This window comes from Cydia strobilella, chromosome 8 (genome assembly GCF_947568885.1).
Source record: "Cydia strobilella chromosome 8, ilCydStro3.1, whole genome shotgun sequence".
Lineage (NCBI taxonomy): Eukaryota > Metazoa > Arthropoda > Insecta > Lepidoptera > Tortricidae > Cydia > Cydia strobilella.
In genome coordinates this window covers 17,835,109-17,853,592 of record NC_086048.1, presented here as the reverse complement: position 1 = coordinate 17,853,592, position 18,484 = coordinate 17,835,109, and the positions used below count along the sequence as shown (strand labels likewise).

At 35.5% G+C, this 18,484-nt stretch overlaps 1 protein-coding gene across 2 annotated transcripts in view; it reads right to left on the bottom strand.

Annotated features, from left to right (window-relative positions):
• Positions 1-18,484, bottom strand: part of LOC134743746 (terminal nucleotidyltransferase 5C) — a 331,263-nt gene that overhangs the window by 48,754 nt on the left and 264,025 nt on the right. Inside the window, exon 1 of one of the 2 annotated variants that reach the window (XM_063677383.1) lies at positions 874-1,476. The exons of the other annotated variant lie outside the window; for it this stretch is intronic. Within the exon in view, the coding sequence (XP_063533453.1) occupies positions 874-945 (72 nt within the window). The 5' untranslated portion in view covers positions 946-1,476. Of the gene's footprint in view, positions 1-873; positions 1,477-18,484 lie in introns of those variants that run through there. 2 annotated transcript variants of the gene reach the window in all.

The window sequence follows — 18,484 nt, the reverse complement described above, 5'->3', positions numbered from 1 at the left end:
AATTGTATCGAGCGAAGTGTCATAATTCGTGTATCGGAAGCTTATAAATTAAAGATAATATAATCAAGAACTACATATATTTTTTCCACGTCTACGAATATCAACGTCTCTTAGAAAAATATGATCATATAAGGAGATTTTTCGCCTTCTGGCTCAGGGAACCGCTTTGATATATACAAGGAATTCCGACGGCTATAAACGACACATTTAACTATTTAAATAGCAATACAGAGTTAATTACAGGAATATTATAATTTACACTATAAAATATAATGTAGTTCAGTAAATTTAATTGACAGAGGCGTGCAGATGGTGATGAACCTGCATTCCTCATGCCAACTCAATTACCAACCATTGTAACTTTAAAGGATCGGCAATTCTTATTTAAAGTCAGACCAAGATAAGTCTGCAACGATTTAGACAGCACACGCAGTGTGTCATTTATACGTTATTATTTCATAGAAGTTTGACGTTTAAAATAACACTTGCATTGCGTGTGCTATCAAAATCGTTGCAGACTTCAGTTCAGTTCAGTTCAGTTTTTGGTTCTTATGGCATCTGTCCATTGGGACAATTTTGCCAGCATCAAGGTTGTGGGAGCAGAATTTCAGTATCAGAACTTGATCCAGTCCGTGTAGATGCTTGATCGGTTGAAGAATCTAAACTACTACTTGTCTTGGTCTAACTCTAACACAATTTTGCAAGTACCCACCGAAATTTATGTTTTCTGTACAAACGCCTAAAGATCGTTCAATTCTAGCCGTCTTTTTCGGGCCATACGCTTATTTTACATCCTCGCAAATAAAAACTAAACTTTTCACTAATACGGAATTGGCCGCGCGCCATAGCTATCATCACATGATACGCACTCACCTTCATATCGTCGAGCATGTCACACACGGAGATCAGAGACGCAGTATCGGGGGACACCTTGATAACACCCATGGCGAAATTCCCTAGAATCCAGGTCCGTCAAAACTTTTTAAATTTTTGAATATGGAACGCGCGTCAGTCGTTTTAGGAACACAGCGAGACGGGTGGACGCCGTGACCGAGCCGCGTGGACTGACGTCGTGAGAACGTTCGCGCCAGTGAAAGGGTCGTGACGTCACTGCCGATAACGCGAACGAGACTTGTTGCTACAACTCCCGTCCCGCTCACTGCTATAAAAACTGCATATATCCGTCTCAACACTAATGGCTTGATACGTTTTGATAAAATGTATCGCGTTATCGTTTTGCACGCAGATTTCGATTCTTATTAACAAAGCTGACCTTGCCACGTGAAAGGATGCTTTGTTTTTGTTACACAACATAATTATATGAGCAGTTTATTTTTAAATATAGACTGTGACCTTCAAAAAGGTGGACATTTTTGAATACGTCATCCGTAGCCCGTCTACGTCACGCGTAGACGGGCTACGCCCACGGGAGCCTGCGGCGTAGCGTTGCTACGCAACGGGAGTACAACATCTCGCCAAGACCAAAGTGCATTAAGTCGTGAACGTAATTGTTACTAAAACGAACCTTAACACGTTAGAATTGGATCTAAAATAGTATGCTAATGTTTTGAAATAACTATGTTTTATTTTATGATTGTATTATATTTTTCTACATACCTATTTCTTATTTCTATAATATAGGAGGCAAACGAGCAGTCGAATCGTCTGTGGGTAAGCAATTTACAGTCTTCAAAGTAGCAATACTGTAGTGTCGTCCCTTTCAAATCAATCTAAGAAAATGGGACGACACGACACTACAGTATTGCCACTTTTTAACTACAATTTCTTGTCGGACTATACCCTCTGTTGCTAATGCGTATCCGCGGGTGTACGCTCTTTTCTTGAATATTCGAAGGTCGTATCGGTCCGAAAATGTATGTTTTCTAAAGTAAGTAAATATTGAAAAACCTGATTCTCACAGATCGTGGTGATATTGGGTTCTTTCAACTCAGAATCACTAGCATATTTAATTTTGATGGTAAATTAAGTTCCACTACGTCACGCATATACAAGTGAAAAAAAAAACACATTAAAACGTGACATAATGGAATGGACATTTTGGGATATCTTTTTTAATGGTGGGATGGAGAATGCTGTCGATTCTGAGTAGAATGAGCCCAAGAATGTCCAGAATTGAAAGAATCAGGTTTTCAAAATTTATTTTAGAAAACGCCCAAATACCCGCGTTATTTTATTTTGTTCTTTGTCTCGTGTTTCTTGTTTATGACGGAGTGTCGGGTATTTTCATAGACATAGTATATACAAGTAGTTATAGACGCGCCGAGCGACCGGGGGTAAGATAAAGAATATTCATATAAAATTTGGGCAGCATAGGATTTTTTCTCTTTTACTCTTATACATTTCGGTATTTCGCCATCGCCTCCTACCTGATGCCACCCGGTCGGTGATAAAGACAAAGCATGGCACTATTTTCTCTTTCCTCTTATAGCAATAAGACTATCTTTATCTATCAAAGAGTGTAAGGCCCTTGGGTATTCTAATTTCCCTCAAACTATTAAGTTTATAATTGTGTAGTAAATGTTGTAATTAGACTAACACTTAGTTTATAGGTTCCCTAGTTTAAGTAAATTACTAACAAAATATGGATTTTTACAGTCTGAATTAAATAAATAAAAAAATTTTGTAATGTTCACGTACCGGCGACACATCTTCATGAAAAAACGTACCTGGAAAAAAGTAACACATATTAATTATTTATATAATGTAAGGTTTGTTAAATATAAAATAAATAGAGTTAGACCAAGAGAAGTCTGATAGCATTGATAGCACACGCAGTGCGTTACTTATACTTCATAATAATAATTATTATTATTGTTTTGTTATTATTTGTGTTTTCTCGTATCTTTTTATTTTTATTTGCTTTGTAGTTCGCAGTGCCTTAGTAGTAATACTGTAATGCTGTGTAACTAATTTGAATAATAAAATAAATAAATAATCTCATAGAAGTTTGACGTTTAAAATAACACTTGCACTGCGTGTGCTATTAAAACTGTTGCACAATTCTCTTGGTCTCTAGATAAATAATGTGCGCAATTATTGCCTGTATTTCCAAAATTTTGTCCTTATTAAAAATCTAAACAAATATTTAACTGAAACGAAGAGCTGACTAAAAATTATAATTTTCAGGAATCTTAACCTCTCATACAAGGAAAATTGGCAGTCAAATTTGAATTAATAACATTAGAAAATATAATTCAATTTGTTATTTTAAAATCCAACAAAACAAAACATAGCAACTCTGTTACATTTAATAATGATTCAAATTGCATTGTAGGATATAGTACTAGTAGGTATTAGGACTTCGAACCCCCAAGAGGCTAAAGATTTATAAATGTCGATTCAAATCGGGCTTAATACGTTAGTAACTTTTTTGCAAGACCAGCAATTATACGTAAAAAGAGACGCACGCTCGCGTTTCACGGTTTGCGACCCCTGGTTTAAAAATGTAAGGCCAATTACTTCTGACATAAGTTAACCGTCATATCAAAATGTTGGCCGAAAGATTTTGGTCAAAGGTCAATGCCGTTAGTCAAGTGTATAATTGTATATTTAGTGTTCTAATGTTGGTTTAGGCTTGTAGGCTGGTAAACTTGTAAATACACTATCATTAGTGACACGAGAGGACGAAGTGCGCTTACAAATGTCGTAACCGCGTACATAACATGATATTCCTTACACTGAGAGCTTCATTCGAACTTAAGTCTTAAATTGGTTCTCCATTAGAGATGTGGCTTCGCTCTGCATTTTCTATCGCATGTATAACGGGGAGTGCTCCGAGGAATTGTTCGGATTAATCCCTGTCGCTTCTTTTCGCCATCGTCCTACGCGACAACATTACCATATTCACCACTTAGATGGTTGGCAGTCCTCAACTGTGCGTTTCTCCAGAAACTTTCCCGTCTCGCACAGCTAAACCATGGAATGAACTAGCCTGCGGTATTTCCGGACCGATACGACCTTCAGACCTTTAAGAAGAGAGCGTACTCCCATTTTCCTCGGAGGAATCACTGAATCCCTAGTCACAGGCTTTGTCCTAGTTCAGGAAACAGAGGCTCAATCCTAATGAAACTGTTACAAACCTAATATAAGCTTTATTTTGTAATTTAGTCTAAGGCTTACATAATGTATTAGGTTTCAAGTAAATAAAGATTATTTATTTATTTATCTTAAAGGCCGGCAACGCATCTACAAGCCCTCTGGTGTTGCGGATGTCCATGGGCGGCGGTAATCGCTTACCATCAGGTCTGTCTGCTCGTTTGCCTCCTATATATCATAAAAAAAGGTACAGGTCACATTTTTCAATGTATTCTCGTAAAATTTTGTGTGCGGGTTTCATAATCATCATTTTTTTTACAGATTGAAAATTTTTCATAATACCCCATATATTCAGTGTTAACCTATATAAATATACTCGCGAGGCCCACAGACACCAATATGAAATCAATTTGAGATGTTTAAAGTTAGAACGCATGAACGTATGAACGCAGATCATTCGACCAACTAGTTGTACTTAGTTCACTTTTGTCTTCTATACACAATCAGTCCTTACACTGGGAATGCCCAGTTACCTTTATAGAAATTCAGTCCCCGGACTATTTACATGCGATATTCAATGCGAGAAATTTCAATTTCATATGAAATCAATTTGAGATGTTTAAAGTAGGAAAGCTGAGCGAGTGATTTTGAAAGGCGAGTAAGGTTGCGCCCCGACCGTGAACTTCTCGAGTCGATGACATACGGCAGTGACAGGTGAAGGCGATGACAAATTATTTTCGTTCTCTTTTGACGGTTTCAAACGTGATAAGTACGTTTGAATATCGTAATTAGGGTAAGGTCAAGGTCATGAGAATAAAATTACAGCATTTATATGTCTAAAGTTGGAGTGGGCCTATTTTTTGACAGTAAGTTAATATTGTATTGACAGATTTTTGAGGGTAGGATTCTATTTCCTATAATGCATCTACCGAATTCTAAATAAAGGTCTTGGTTTGTAGCAAATAAAGCTTGATAAATAATAGTTTTTGTTCTAATAACATTGCATATTTATTAATTCAGCGTTGTCTCATAAGGTAGATGTTTTTTTTTTCTTGTCAGTAGCTGTTGACATGTCGCTTTTTGAACAATGTCATTTAAATTCACGAAAATAAAACCGATTCACCAAAACCAAAAACAATTAAGACGGATTATATTGCGTTTAAAACTCTTCGAAAATTAAGTTTTTTGTATTTATATACCTGTATTTAACTAATTTCCTTTCATATTATAATCACCGAATTTAGTTGTATCGAACAAAGGCAAAAAAAAAATGCATGTAAATGAGGCACTTGGTCGTTATTCCAATTTTTAGCGTTGCCAGCGAGTGATTGATTTCTTACTGACACCAAAGGCGGCCGGCAGCAAAATTTACCTTAAATACACACAGCGTTGCGCGGCATTGTATTTTATATCGGAGCATCGTTTATAATGGCGTAAGCGCCATCGACAATAAGGTCCCTTTTTATAGAAAATACCACATAGATTAGATTAGATTAGATTATTTATTTCATGAAAGACAATTACATTATAAGTATATAAATAGAATTAAAGCAAACGTGTGCACGCAATTTGGCAAGCTATTCGTATAAATAATACTTTTCGTTAGAAATAATGTAAGAAGTGAAATAATGCAAGTGAAAACACAAATAATGTAAATAAACATGACAGAGATTAAGCTTAAAAACAAATTTAAAGTGGAGCTTTTTAAATAACAAAATAAAAGGGATCTCTTTCAGCTACCATTTGATGCAAATAAATTTAATTAGTTTTTCTGAATTTTCGCTATTTCGGCACTGTTACCAATGACTGTTTTCACAGAGTACCTAACTGATAAGCTGCGAGTTTTTATTGTAGTCTACCCACACACCTTATCGTCTACCCACACACCTAGTGATCTATTTTACCTTCTTTCATGACATGACAAATATAGTTGGTCAAGCAAATCTTGTCAGTAAATAAAAACAAAAAAAACTATACTCATCCTTTTCTTTTGGGTGCTAGTACTAGGGTAAGACAAAGATAGTATGATTCTCTCTGTCTATGTTTGAAATGAGACAGTCCTTTGACAAACTATACCTTGGTTTTAATAGAAGTTATAAAAAAATCCCAATAATATATTTTTCACCTCAGCAGCTCGAACAAGCCTACTTTCGTCAAGTGCGACTTTCCTCACTCCAGGGAGTGAAACAATGTAGCTTTTTAATTTAGTGAAGGCCATGAACTTCATACTTTTATTACATTTTTTTACTGTACGGTACGGTACGGTACGGTACGGTACGGTCCGGTCCGGTCCGGTCCGGTCCGGTCTCGTCTCGTCTCGTATCGTATCGTATCGTGTTGTATCGTATCTTATCGTATCGTACATATTATAATACTTTTTTTCTGTTGATTCTGTGTAATTCGAAATACATTTTAACCTTTAATATGTTCTCACTACTGAGGTGAAAAATTATGTGTGCAACACGAGAGCAAAGCTATTTTACATCTCGTGTTTTTGAGTCTTTCGCTTTCTCGGGACTCAAAATAAACACTCGCAAGAAAAACCAACTTTCCTCTCTTGTTGCACAAATAACTAATTCCTGTTTAATACGCTTTGAATTGTCGGCAAGTGACATTAGGAGCGATATATAGGTACTTATACCAGGCTAAATGTTACATTAAGCTAAATGTTACATTAACATACCAATACAGATTATGAATATTTTACGTTCAAATTCATTAAATAAGCATTTTAGGGAGTTACCTAGTTATAATAAGTGATCCTACTCCCACGCAAAAAACCTACTTTTTTGGTATGCCGCTTTATTCATAAAACTTAGAACATTTTTTTCCGTTTTCTAACAAACAGAAATGTCAAAGACTTCCGGTTCGAACGCCATCTTGATAGTAGCCTCGTGATTAATTCCTTTGTTTTTTGATCATTAATATTGTTTAAAGTGTAATATCGATAGCTTTATTATACAATAATCTAATGTGGTAGTGTGCAGTGAATGGAGAATTAATCTCAAAGCGTGTTTAACCACCATTTTGGAGTCAACGGCCGGTAGTCCACGTGCTTCTCGTAAAATCCAGCTATCGGTTTTACGAGACAACTACAACAACCACCGAACAGCGTCGTGCTCTAAGAGCATTTATTTTGTTCCTACCCTTTTACGTGACATTGGCTACGGGCAACACCGCCCTCAAGTCCATCAAGAAAAGAAAGAAAGAAATGTCAAAATGAAGGATAGGGGCAAACGATTATCAATGGTTTGTTAGATTTGAGGAGCGTTTATGAATAAATAGAAAAATGGCGGCGTGAATGTTAACATTAGAGCTGTGTTTAGAATTTAAAATGTTAGGTTTTGATATTTGTGTGATACGATTACATACTAGTAAGGATCTCGCTCACACTTAAGGTGACATTGGGATGTCAACTGCAGATGCATTACTGCTGCGAAATTACTGTGGCGGCGTTGATGCGGCCGCAGTATCTGTCAAATTTCGTTATAAAATGAATGACGGATTGAACGTCATAATCGCGGCAGCGAACGTCATTCCTTTATTAATTAACATCCAAAGAGCAGGACAGCAACAAAACATCCGTCTCGCTCTCGCAATAACAAATAAGGATACGTTTTGTTTGCGCGCGATTGCTCAAAGACAGGAAGTTTATTAGCTAAATGGATCGAATTTAATTGAGTTATTAGCGCAGCCTGTATTCAACATGTTTACTTTCAAAACATCTTATGTTGGTAAAGATTTTCAAGGCTGTTACGTCCGTTAGTTAATAATCTATACTTTATGCGTGTGCGCGTAAAAAACGTTTAAATTTGCTTTGATTATAGCTAATCCCGTTTATCGATTAGGTGGTTGTGTGGTTTGGTTTAGTCGGAGGTCACACCCGCATCCCTACTAAGTAATATTTCAAATGTCAAAATCTGCATCTCTGTTACGTTTTTCATGTTAATGCTACTGAACAGATTTACATGTAAATTGGTATGGAGATGCGGCCTGATTCGAACTTTAATATACATCAAATAGGTCGAGATACGATATGGATCGAATATGTCTACACACTAAGTTGCAGGCAAGGGCCTGACACTTTTTGATAGAGAAAGATAGTCTTATTGCGATTCCTATAAGAGGAAAGAAAAAATAATGCCATGCTTTGTCTTTATCACCGACCGCATTTTTTCATGGTCGGGTTATGGCATCATAGCAAGGAGGCGATGCCGAAATACCGAAATTTATAAGAAAGAGAAAAAGGATTATGCTGCCATACATGAAACTGTCAATACATGAATATGTCTTTCTCTTACCCCTGGGGCCCATTTCTCGAACGGTATTAGACTAATATTATTAGTCCACGAACTGTCAAATCATATGGGTTACCATGGCAACACACTAATAAAAGCGGAAAACTTGTAATACAAGCGGATGTCACTTTTTGACAGCTTTTGTTAGAAAGGGACTTCCACTTGTATTACAAGTAAGCTTTTGAGAAACGGGCCCCTGGTCGCTCGGTTTCATGTCTATAACTACTTGTGTATATACTATGTCTATCATTGCACAGGGTTGCACCTTTTCTCTGCAGCTGACGTGTACGTCAGAGTATTACCAAGTATTAACGAATAAACATTACGTTTACGTACTCGTAAAATTATGTTTAATTGGCATACGATGATCGATTAAATTCCTCATTCAAGGGCTTAAAAAAGTAAATGTTAATTGAAAGTAGATAGGTTTGTGGGTCAGTGTCGAACCTATCGCCTCTATAACATACGAACTGACCAAAAGTATACCTTAAGTTATCCTAATAAAGTCTACGAATTGTACCCACGATGGTACCCACACGCAAGCATATTTGCATATATTAACCTGTAAAATGTCGTGACAGGTTATGATTATAGACGTGCAGTCGCTGTCAGATATATCGGAGCGGCCGAGGTGCTCAAAAATATCTGAACATCCACGCACTCTAATACCTTGACAACAGAGGCGTGTTCAAATATTTGTGAGCGCCTTGGCCGCTCCGATATAACTCATGGCGACTGTAGCATAGTCCACACTTAATGAACATTTCTGAACCGTGTTGCTAAGACTTAAGGTTCTCCGATAACTTAAAATGTTAGTACAATACGGACTTCCTTTGAGATATTTATTGGTAATTATTTTAGAGTAATTGATAAGCGTGAGTGAGATGTCACAACACTGTAAGAGCTTTTAGTATGACAATGTAATAACCGTAATAACTGTAGATACTGCAACCGGCATTAAATTAAATAATAATACATTAACGTGCATTTCAACATTTGCGATAACTTTGAAAGCGGGGTAATTTTGAAAATGCCAAATGTATAAAACCCTTTATACTTATTGCAACACTTACGCTACTGCAATGTTCACTAAGACATCTTGCTTACTGTAGATGCAATAGGAAGTGCCTAATATTTGTATTATTTATTAATAACAAAAAGTTACAGGACGTGTCGGGATAGTGGGTATATTCTGTACATTATGTTTTGTAAATTACGATTATAAAATCACTGTAAATAATTCAAATTATAAAATTGACAATAATATTATTTTTTCATCTTAGCAGCTCGAACAAGCCTACTTTCATCACTCCAGGGAGTAAAACAAAGTAGCTTTTTAATTTAGTAAAGGCCATGAACTCTGCCACTTCATATTCTATTACAAATTCGTTTTTTTTTTGTTTCTCTGTATAATTTTTCTGTGTAATTCGAAATACATTTTAACATTTAATGTGTTCTCACCACTAAGGTGAAAAATTATAATTGTAACACGAGAGCAAAGTTATTTTTCATTTCTCATGCTCTGAAAGAGGGTCATTGTTGTTCTAAAAGGTGCGCAGAAAATAATACGTGTCTGCACTAGAGCATTTTACGTTCGAAGTACGACTTTTTTAATTTTTTTTACGATACGCAATTGAAATTTGAGTTTAAATGGATTTGTAATAAATTTTTCATTTTGATATTTGACTCTCCATTCCATAAATAACGATACTTTTGTCTGAATTTTTAATTGAAAGTACCCTCAAGAAATACTATAAAAATGTATACTTAGTCATGTTTTAAAAAAAATACATGCATTTTACTTTCCTCGTATTCGAAATGAAAAGTAGAGTGTTTAACTCGGGTGAAAGGCATCATTTCTGCCTCGGACTATTGGCGCTCTCACTGCATTCGAGCGCCAAAATACCTCGGCAGAAATGAGTGCCTTTCGTCCCTTGGTTAACAATCTACTATTACATCTCGTGTTTTTGAGTCCCGAGAAAGTGAAAGATTCTATAATTCAATCACGAGCATCGAATTGAATCGCAAGAAAAATCAACTTTCCTCTCTTGTTGCACAAATAACTAATGTCATAATAGGCAGGATAATGTATTCTGCATAATCGTATAACACTTCGCTCATTACAAGCTTTTTATTAACTTGCAATGTACCCATGTAATCATATGTTTGTTAGGGTCAAATCTTGCAAGTTAAATTTGACCCACTTTCCAACTTCCAATGAAGCTGAAAATTTGCATACATATATGTAATGGTCGGGTCGGTCGGGTGACAATGCAATATTATAATACCATCGAGCTAATCTGATGATGGAGACAGGAGGTAGCCATAGGAACTTTGTGATAAAACAACGCAACCCAGTGTTTGGGGTTTTTAGAATTGTCTCGTTTAAGGTAAAAAAGTCAAAAGAATCGCGCAAGACCCGTTCGTATAATTAAATATACATAATATATTGTACTCCTCAAACGATATATTAATTCATACAAATTAAACATTATTTTCAATGTACGATTCTACGCTGTAATCAGTGTCTTTGGCGTTGCCTGTCACGCTTTACAAAATTCGCAATACATTGCGTCTTAGAATACATTTTAAAGTGTAATAAAAATCAAAACAATTATAGTATGTATAATATGTATAAACAATTATGTAAGTTTATTTTCGGTAGTGTGTATTATTTATAGCTATATTTTTTGTTTTAAATTACCTATTCTGCTTTTTTTTGTTCAATGCCTGCACCTATTACTGTTTCTGTTTAGCCTGATGGTTGACTGGTAGAGAATGCCTTTAGGCATTAAGTCCGCCATTTGTACTTTATTTGTTATATTGTGCAATAAAGTAAAAAAAAAACAAGTTAGTTTTTAAAGTCGCTGAACACTGAGTACAGCCTACAGTTTGATTTATTGCTCCTGATTGCCAGTATATCATTTTATCAATAGGTACTCGTACCTATAAAATGTTGAGTGTTTTATTGGCCAGTGGAATAAAATGGTCCTTTCTTATCTTTAGTTGTCTTGTTCGAGGACATTTTTAAAAGTTGTCCCCAGACCACATTAATAAGTCTTGCTTTACATACTGACAACAATAAATGGTGATATTAGTGGCTATTGGACGCGGAGATGAGATGAAATGATAATATGGCTATTATTTAATGATGTTATTAATAACTTCTGCCAGCCTAAAGTAAACTGTCATTTGAGTCATTTAACTTATTGATTGATTGCGTTTGTATTGTAAGGATACTGCTTAATTTATATAGATTTTTAGTAATAACAGTACATTCTTCTAGATTAAATAAGCTAAGTATAGTATTAATAGTATTTGTAATGATCGATCACGTGATCGATGCCTCCATCTTGAATATTGAACGAGCATCCGTGAGGTGACGTTCGAGCGATAACGGTCGATAAATATTACAAGGGGTAAGGTATTTGGATTGTGAGCAGCTAGGTCAGTACGTTTTGTTTTGTTAAAACTCAAGATAATACCTAATTAATAATTATAATTTGTGCCGTGTGGTTAGTGGTTAGTTCGATTAAAAGAGGTTATATTCATTGTGATAAATATATTTTGATCACTTAAGAAAAAAAACGAACTAAATGTATGTGTTAGAATATATTAGAATCATTTTATAGCCAAGGTTAAACTAGGGCTTAATAAAAAAGAAATGGGCTTAATTTCATAGACCATAATAAGTACTCCTCATATTAAAGTATGTCATACAACTTCGAAACAAGGTTGTCATTGTCACTCGTCGATAGGACGCCAAAAGTTTTGAATCAAAACTAATTATATACGAAGCGATCTACTTTATTACATTCTATATGACAAGAACTATATATCGATGTGTTAAGGTTTATTTTAGCCTGTGATTGGTCACGGATGTGGGCCGTATAGGGCCGTCCTTGGTAGGGCCGGGATATAGTAAGTAATGACCCGGACGTGAGCCGGACTTGTTTGGAGCGGAAAAATTGTTGCAAAGAAATGGCGAATGCTGCTGTCCTTCAATGTCTTGTGCTGTTTATTCTTTTTTTAATGCCCTCTATTGACTCAGGTAAAAATAACTACTTATCTTGTTCGTTAACTATATTTAATTGCTATATTTACCAACAACAATACTATTAAAAAAATACTATCTAAGTAATTTATAAAATAGATACAGAGATTTGATATGTATAGATTAATTTAAGTTTACCGAATATCAAAACTAAGCATGTAATAATCTAATAATAGTATCGCGCATCGGACCGCGCGATCTCGCCAACTATTACATAAACCCTAGAGGTTCACAATAGTGGCATGCTGGCAAAAAAAATTGTATTAATATTTAAAGTGAATAAATAAATAAAAAAGAAATATTACAAACATATGGTATTCGATATATTTATTTGCTTTTTTGTTTTTTGTCTCCACTTGCTCACATAAACAAAAAACAAATAAACAACTAGATTATAAAAATACACATATGTACTTTTATCAAATAATATAAACTGATGCCGGTAAAGAATACCTACTCTTTATAGTTTTATACGGGTTTTAAAATAGAAATTGTGTCTAAAAATAACTGCTGCCTACGTTTCTCTATTAATCTTCTGGTGATTTATTTCATGAATGGTGTAAAATAGTTTGTTTTAAATACAGTCAAATACCCTATTATAGTAGTAGTAGATATAATAATAATAATAAATAAAAACATTGGTATTATCTACCTAGCTGTTATTTAACTCTTATTTTCCATTTAATACGAACAAGCATCATAAAAATATGTGCGAAATGTTAATTTTGATCTAATGAATCCCATCATTAGTCAATCTGTCAATAAACTTCCAACTGTCAAACCCGTTTCTACCGGAATTCCATTTTTGACAAATGGATCATTTTAGCATATGCAATTAGGATCCAAATTCAATTATCTGAGACAGGAAATTAATTTGGCCATTACTTTTTAGGGTTCCGTACTATAGAAGGAAAAAACGGAACCCCTATAGGATCACTTTGTTGACCCGTTGACCTAGACTATGAAATTAGGAAAAATCTCAAATTTATACATTTGTCATTATAATTGTATGGATGACCAAATCGTTTTGTAGATTTTTTAAAACTTTTTATGATATGTACCTACAAATTTGTACGAGACCTCGGTGGGCGAGTCCGAATCGCACTTGTCCGGTTTTTAAGTGTCAAATGGGCGTGGTCAGTAAATGTCATAATATAAATTGTTCTTAACACGTCAAAACCGCACCTAGTTTAGTAATACATTCATTACTAGCTTAATAAGGAAATATACATACATATTAATCTACACGTGTACTTTAATTTTTTTTTGCTATTATACATAAATGTTATTTGTAATTGAATTCATTTACCAATGAAATATGTGTATGTCACTACATAAATATTTATGTAAATTAGGCGAAAATGAATTAGAACTAGTATGTTCAAATAACGCTGACATTTAAAATAAAACAATGTTTTGTGAAAAGTGTGTGTGCCAGGAGCCTGAGCTACCCGATTTTTTTATCACATAGATGGTGTATATCTTTTAATACATTTTTAATGGTATTAAGTAAGTAACTTATACTGCACAATTTATACATTAGATGTAGCTTAGGACGTGAAAAGGGGGGTAGAATTTTGTATTGGGAAATAATAACCGCTGAACTGATTTAGTTGAAATTTGGTATGTAGATAGTTTTTGTTATGTGGAAGGATATAGAAAAGTTTTCAACCCCAAAATCACCCCGTAAGGGGGTGGAAAAGAGCGTTAGGTGAAATAAGGGGGTTGAAGTTTGTATGGGTATCAGTAAAAAGCAGATTGTGTAAAAGATTCCTCCAGATACGTATTTCAGGATTTCAATAGTAAATTACCCCCAACCCTTTAAATTAGGAGATGGAAGATTGTCAACTTACAAAAAGGAATGAAATCCCACCAAAATATTTTCATGTAAAATGTTGCCAAGACGAAACTATAAGTCTCGCACTATCAAAAAGTTATCAGATCTCTTGAGACAAGTTTCTAATTCTACAAGCCCTAACTTCACACTCTACACCTTAGTCAAATCATGTGGCTTGGCCGTTTCCAAATACTGTAAAAAAAAAACCTAAATTACTAAAACGACCCACACTAACATACATACTATTTAACGGGGCAAGTAAAATAAAAGCTTGTAATAATTATGTACCTATGTAATCTAACTAAATCTTTAGGTTCAGCACCTCAGTTACCTATACATTATTTACTTATGTAATCTAACTAATTAAACCTACATGTAAGGTTCAGCACCTTAGTTACATGTAAATGCAACAACTATGTATTATCAATTTATCATACGCAAAGTTATCTGACAACTTTAAACCTTATTTCAAAGGCATGAGATCTACTAAAAGTCAATTAAGAATGTTGCTTTTGCTTCACCGATTCCAATATAAAGTCAGTGACATTTACATTTGGCAAGATGATCACAGACATTTTATTAATCAATTAGAGTTGATTACGATGCAGGTTAAGGTTTAAGTAACAGTCAAGTGAAATTTAATTTAATGGTATTTTAAAAATTACATCGAAATTATCGATTGCTTATTGATTGATCGAACCACAAAAAAATTTACGTTGTTAATCTCCACCGAACCTCCTACGGCCCAGTGTCATATACAGTGTTGCTAAAAAATAAGTGCATTCCCGTTGCCAAGGAGGTTTGTGGATTATATACTGAGCAACTTTTACTATGGGATCAACCACGAAATCGCGAAAAAAACATTTACCCTCCCATAGAAAATGGACCAGCCAAAATGTAGGAAACAGCCAAATTTTTTTTCGCGATTTCTGGGTTGGTCCCATAGTCAAAGCTGCTCAGTATAATCCCAAAACCTCCCTAGCAACGGGAATGCACTTATTTTTTAGCCACTGCGTATACAATTGTGTCGCTTAGCTTCAAACTCGGAACTCGGATAATCCATTCGACCCTCTTAGCAAATATCTACCCTATTACCTTTTCTTAATACCAAAATCGCATAATCTGACAGATGGATATACCCGAGTTTAAAGTTAAATAATTAAGTGCCAGTTGCACCATCCGCACTTGACAGACTGATGAACGTCACCCGGCGCGCCGCGGCGGTTTACTATGAAACTTTCCATACAATAAAATTTAGCGAACTCTTTAACGATGACAAACAGTTGGTGCAACCGACCCTTAGTGTTTGGACTTTATACATATAGTGCTACTTATTATAATAATCTCTTAAAGGTTGATTTGTTTCTTAGTTCTTTAAATAAGTCAAAGTCTATGCAAAATTTGCATTAATGTTTCGGTAAATGTTTACGGAAAAATACCAGCAATACGTCACAAAAGTAGGCATATTGTTCGATTAGTCTCTGATTTAATTCGAGTCGAGAGGAGGCTAACAAAGAGAGTGTATAAGGGAGAGGTAGAAACGGGAGTGGGAAGGGGCAGACCTCGGCGGACTTTCTCTGATCAGATCGGGGAAATCCTGAAGAAAGGCCAGGTCAAGAGCACCCTAAACCGGCGAGCGTGTTTGAGGAATGTTATGAAAGTGAAGAAAGCGAAAGAGGTATGTCAGGATCGTAGCAAGTGGAAATCCGTGGTCTCTGCCTACCCCTCCGGGAAATAGGCGTGATTATATGTATGTATGTATGTATGTTAATTCGAGTGTGCCACTCAACATGACCAACTTGAAAAAAACAAAATAAAGCAATTGCGTTCACTTGTTCCTTTTCGCCCTTATCGGTTATCGCAATTACGTATTTATTTATCAACATATATTTAAATTACCTACTTGAGAATAGGGTATTTGACTGTATTTAAAATATATTATTTTACACCATGCATGAAATAAAGCACGTAGACGGCAGTTATTTTTAGACATAATTTGTATTTAAAAACCCGTATAAAATTATAAAGAGTAGGTAATTTAGGCCGAATTGGTAGGCCTAATGGCGCAGGCACCTGCCGCGATAGAGGACGCTGGTTCGATTCCAGCCTGGGGCCTAGGTCACTTTTTCTTAGTAAGTATATGACATTTATTTCAGTAGGTAATTTGATTGTGACGTCACATGCTAGTGTTTCATATAAATTCCATAGTAGAAAAATCGTCTTGACAGTTCGAAAAAAGACACTGATTTGACTAGTAGTCAAATACCCTATTGTTTAAAATACCTAAGTCTCGTCTTACTTTAATTTTTGTGACAGAACTTTATGTGTTTAATAAACCTCGTTCCTTTTAGGACAATTTCTAGCTAGACGTTTAAAATACATACTAAATTAAGTAAACATAAATGTCCACAATGTGGTCAATACGTCTCATAATTATATAGCCCCATTATAAAACTATAAACACCAATGATAAAAGGCAAAATTAAAACAAAAGAAAACGCGTACTTTACTCATTTCTTACCAGAAAGTATTTTAAAACAAAGTATGTAATGCTGGCCGAAAATACAGACCTTAAGACAAAATGCTCTATTCTAATATCAATGTCATTTCGATGTTAAATATAGTTGGTCAAACCAAATTGGCAGTAAATAAGAACAAAAAAAACTATACTCATCCTTTTCTTTTGGGTGCTCGACAAACGGCCGTGACTTTCAGTCGTGAAACACATCAAGTTTACTGCGCTATTTATGTTGTGATAGCCACTGATAAGATACCACAATAAGTTCATAAACAATTCCAATTTGATAACATCAAGGCCAAAGGATTCGAGTGTTTTTTCGCAAATTGATATACAATTTATACAAACACATGTACATCAAAATATTTTCAATAATGTTAATATCCAGAGAAACATTGGGGATTACTTACGTTTGTTTAGCGGTTTAAGGGGCGGTGGTCGTTCACTTTCATTTAAGTGTAAGGCCTAAGTAGACGCTCGAGTTGGGCGTGCAGCGGAGCGGGGCGTGCGGCGTGCATGTTAAACAAATGCAAACGTTTAGGAGCGGCCTTAGTGCACGCTGCTCAAATCACTTGTGAGCCCGACGCCACGCTGCACGCCCCGCCGAACGCTCCGCTTCGAGCGTCCACTCAGGCGCCTTACCTTAAGAGCGTTATTGTGTTAATCCCAAATGAGTTGATACTTAAGTTGATAGTAATTAGTAACCTTTTCCGTCTCAAAACGCTTGCACGCTGTTCAAATGTTAGCACTAATTTAATTGGTGAGTGTCGTTGAGTACTTTTAATGAGACCGTCCTAGTTAAACATTGGAAGAACAAACCCACATATTTAAACAACTAATCAAAAGGAGGGTAAAGTTTGTTTGGCATTATGTTATTTTTTCGGCACGCCCTTTAACCTAAATGATATGATGAATGTTGTGGTTGGAGGTTAAAGAAACTGTCAGGCCAATTCGAAAGTGCACTGACACCAAACCGATATTACAATGATATTGGAATCACATCAGTTAGCTGTCATTAGCGAGGGCGTCTCGCTCGCACTAACCGTCGACTTGTGCGGACAAGTCTGAGCGAAACACGATTAATAGTTAACTGTTATCGGTTAGCGAATTGTCCTAAGTATATGGTTATCTGACTGCTAATTAATTTGCTAATGTTTCTATTGTATAGTTGCTTTTCCACTTCTTTCTTATTTTTCGTTTAATTTTCCCATTCGTTAGTAGAATCCTTTATTTTTCTTGTACTTTGTTGTACATTTTTGCATTTGTCACCCTTTTCTCTCTTTCTCTCCTTTTACTGGCAGAAATCCGTCAAAGGAATAAGTTTGCTTTTGTACTTAGCTTTTCCTAATTGTAATTAAGTTACTTCTATTATGTGTGTTTGGACAATAAAGAATTTACTGCTACTAAATAAGATTTATAGAACTAAAACCCTAATCTTCAGCATTGCCGAAATCCGTTGACCTTTGGCACGATCATGCCTAACGCAGTGTCTTACGTACAAGCAAACAACTCGGGAACGCGAAGCGAAGCGGCGCCCAAGGCGTTCGCGTTCGCAACGAAATCGCCCACGTAGGACACTTTTTTAGGTATCAAAGGATTGATTCGCCGCGCGCCGCATCGCTTTGCTTCACGTACGCGTGTTATTCGCCTTTACTAACGCACAAAAGGTTACCCCACCACGTCTAACTCACGCTTACCTCTGTCTAATTGGCCATAATTAT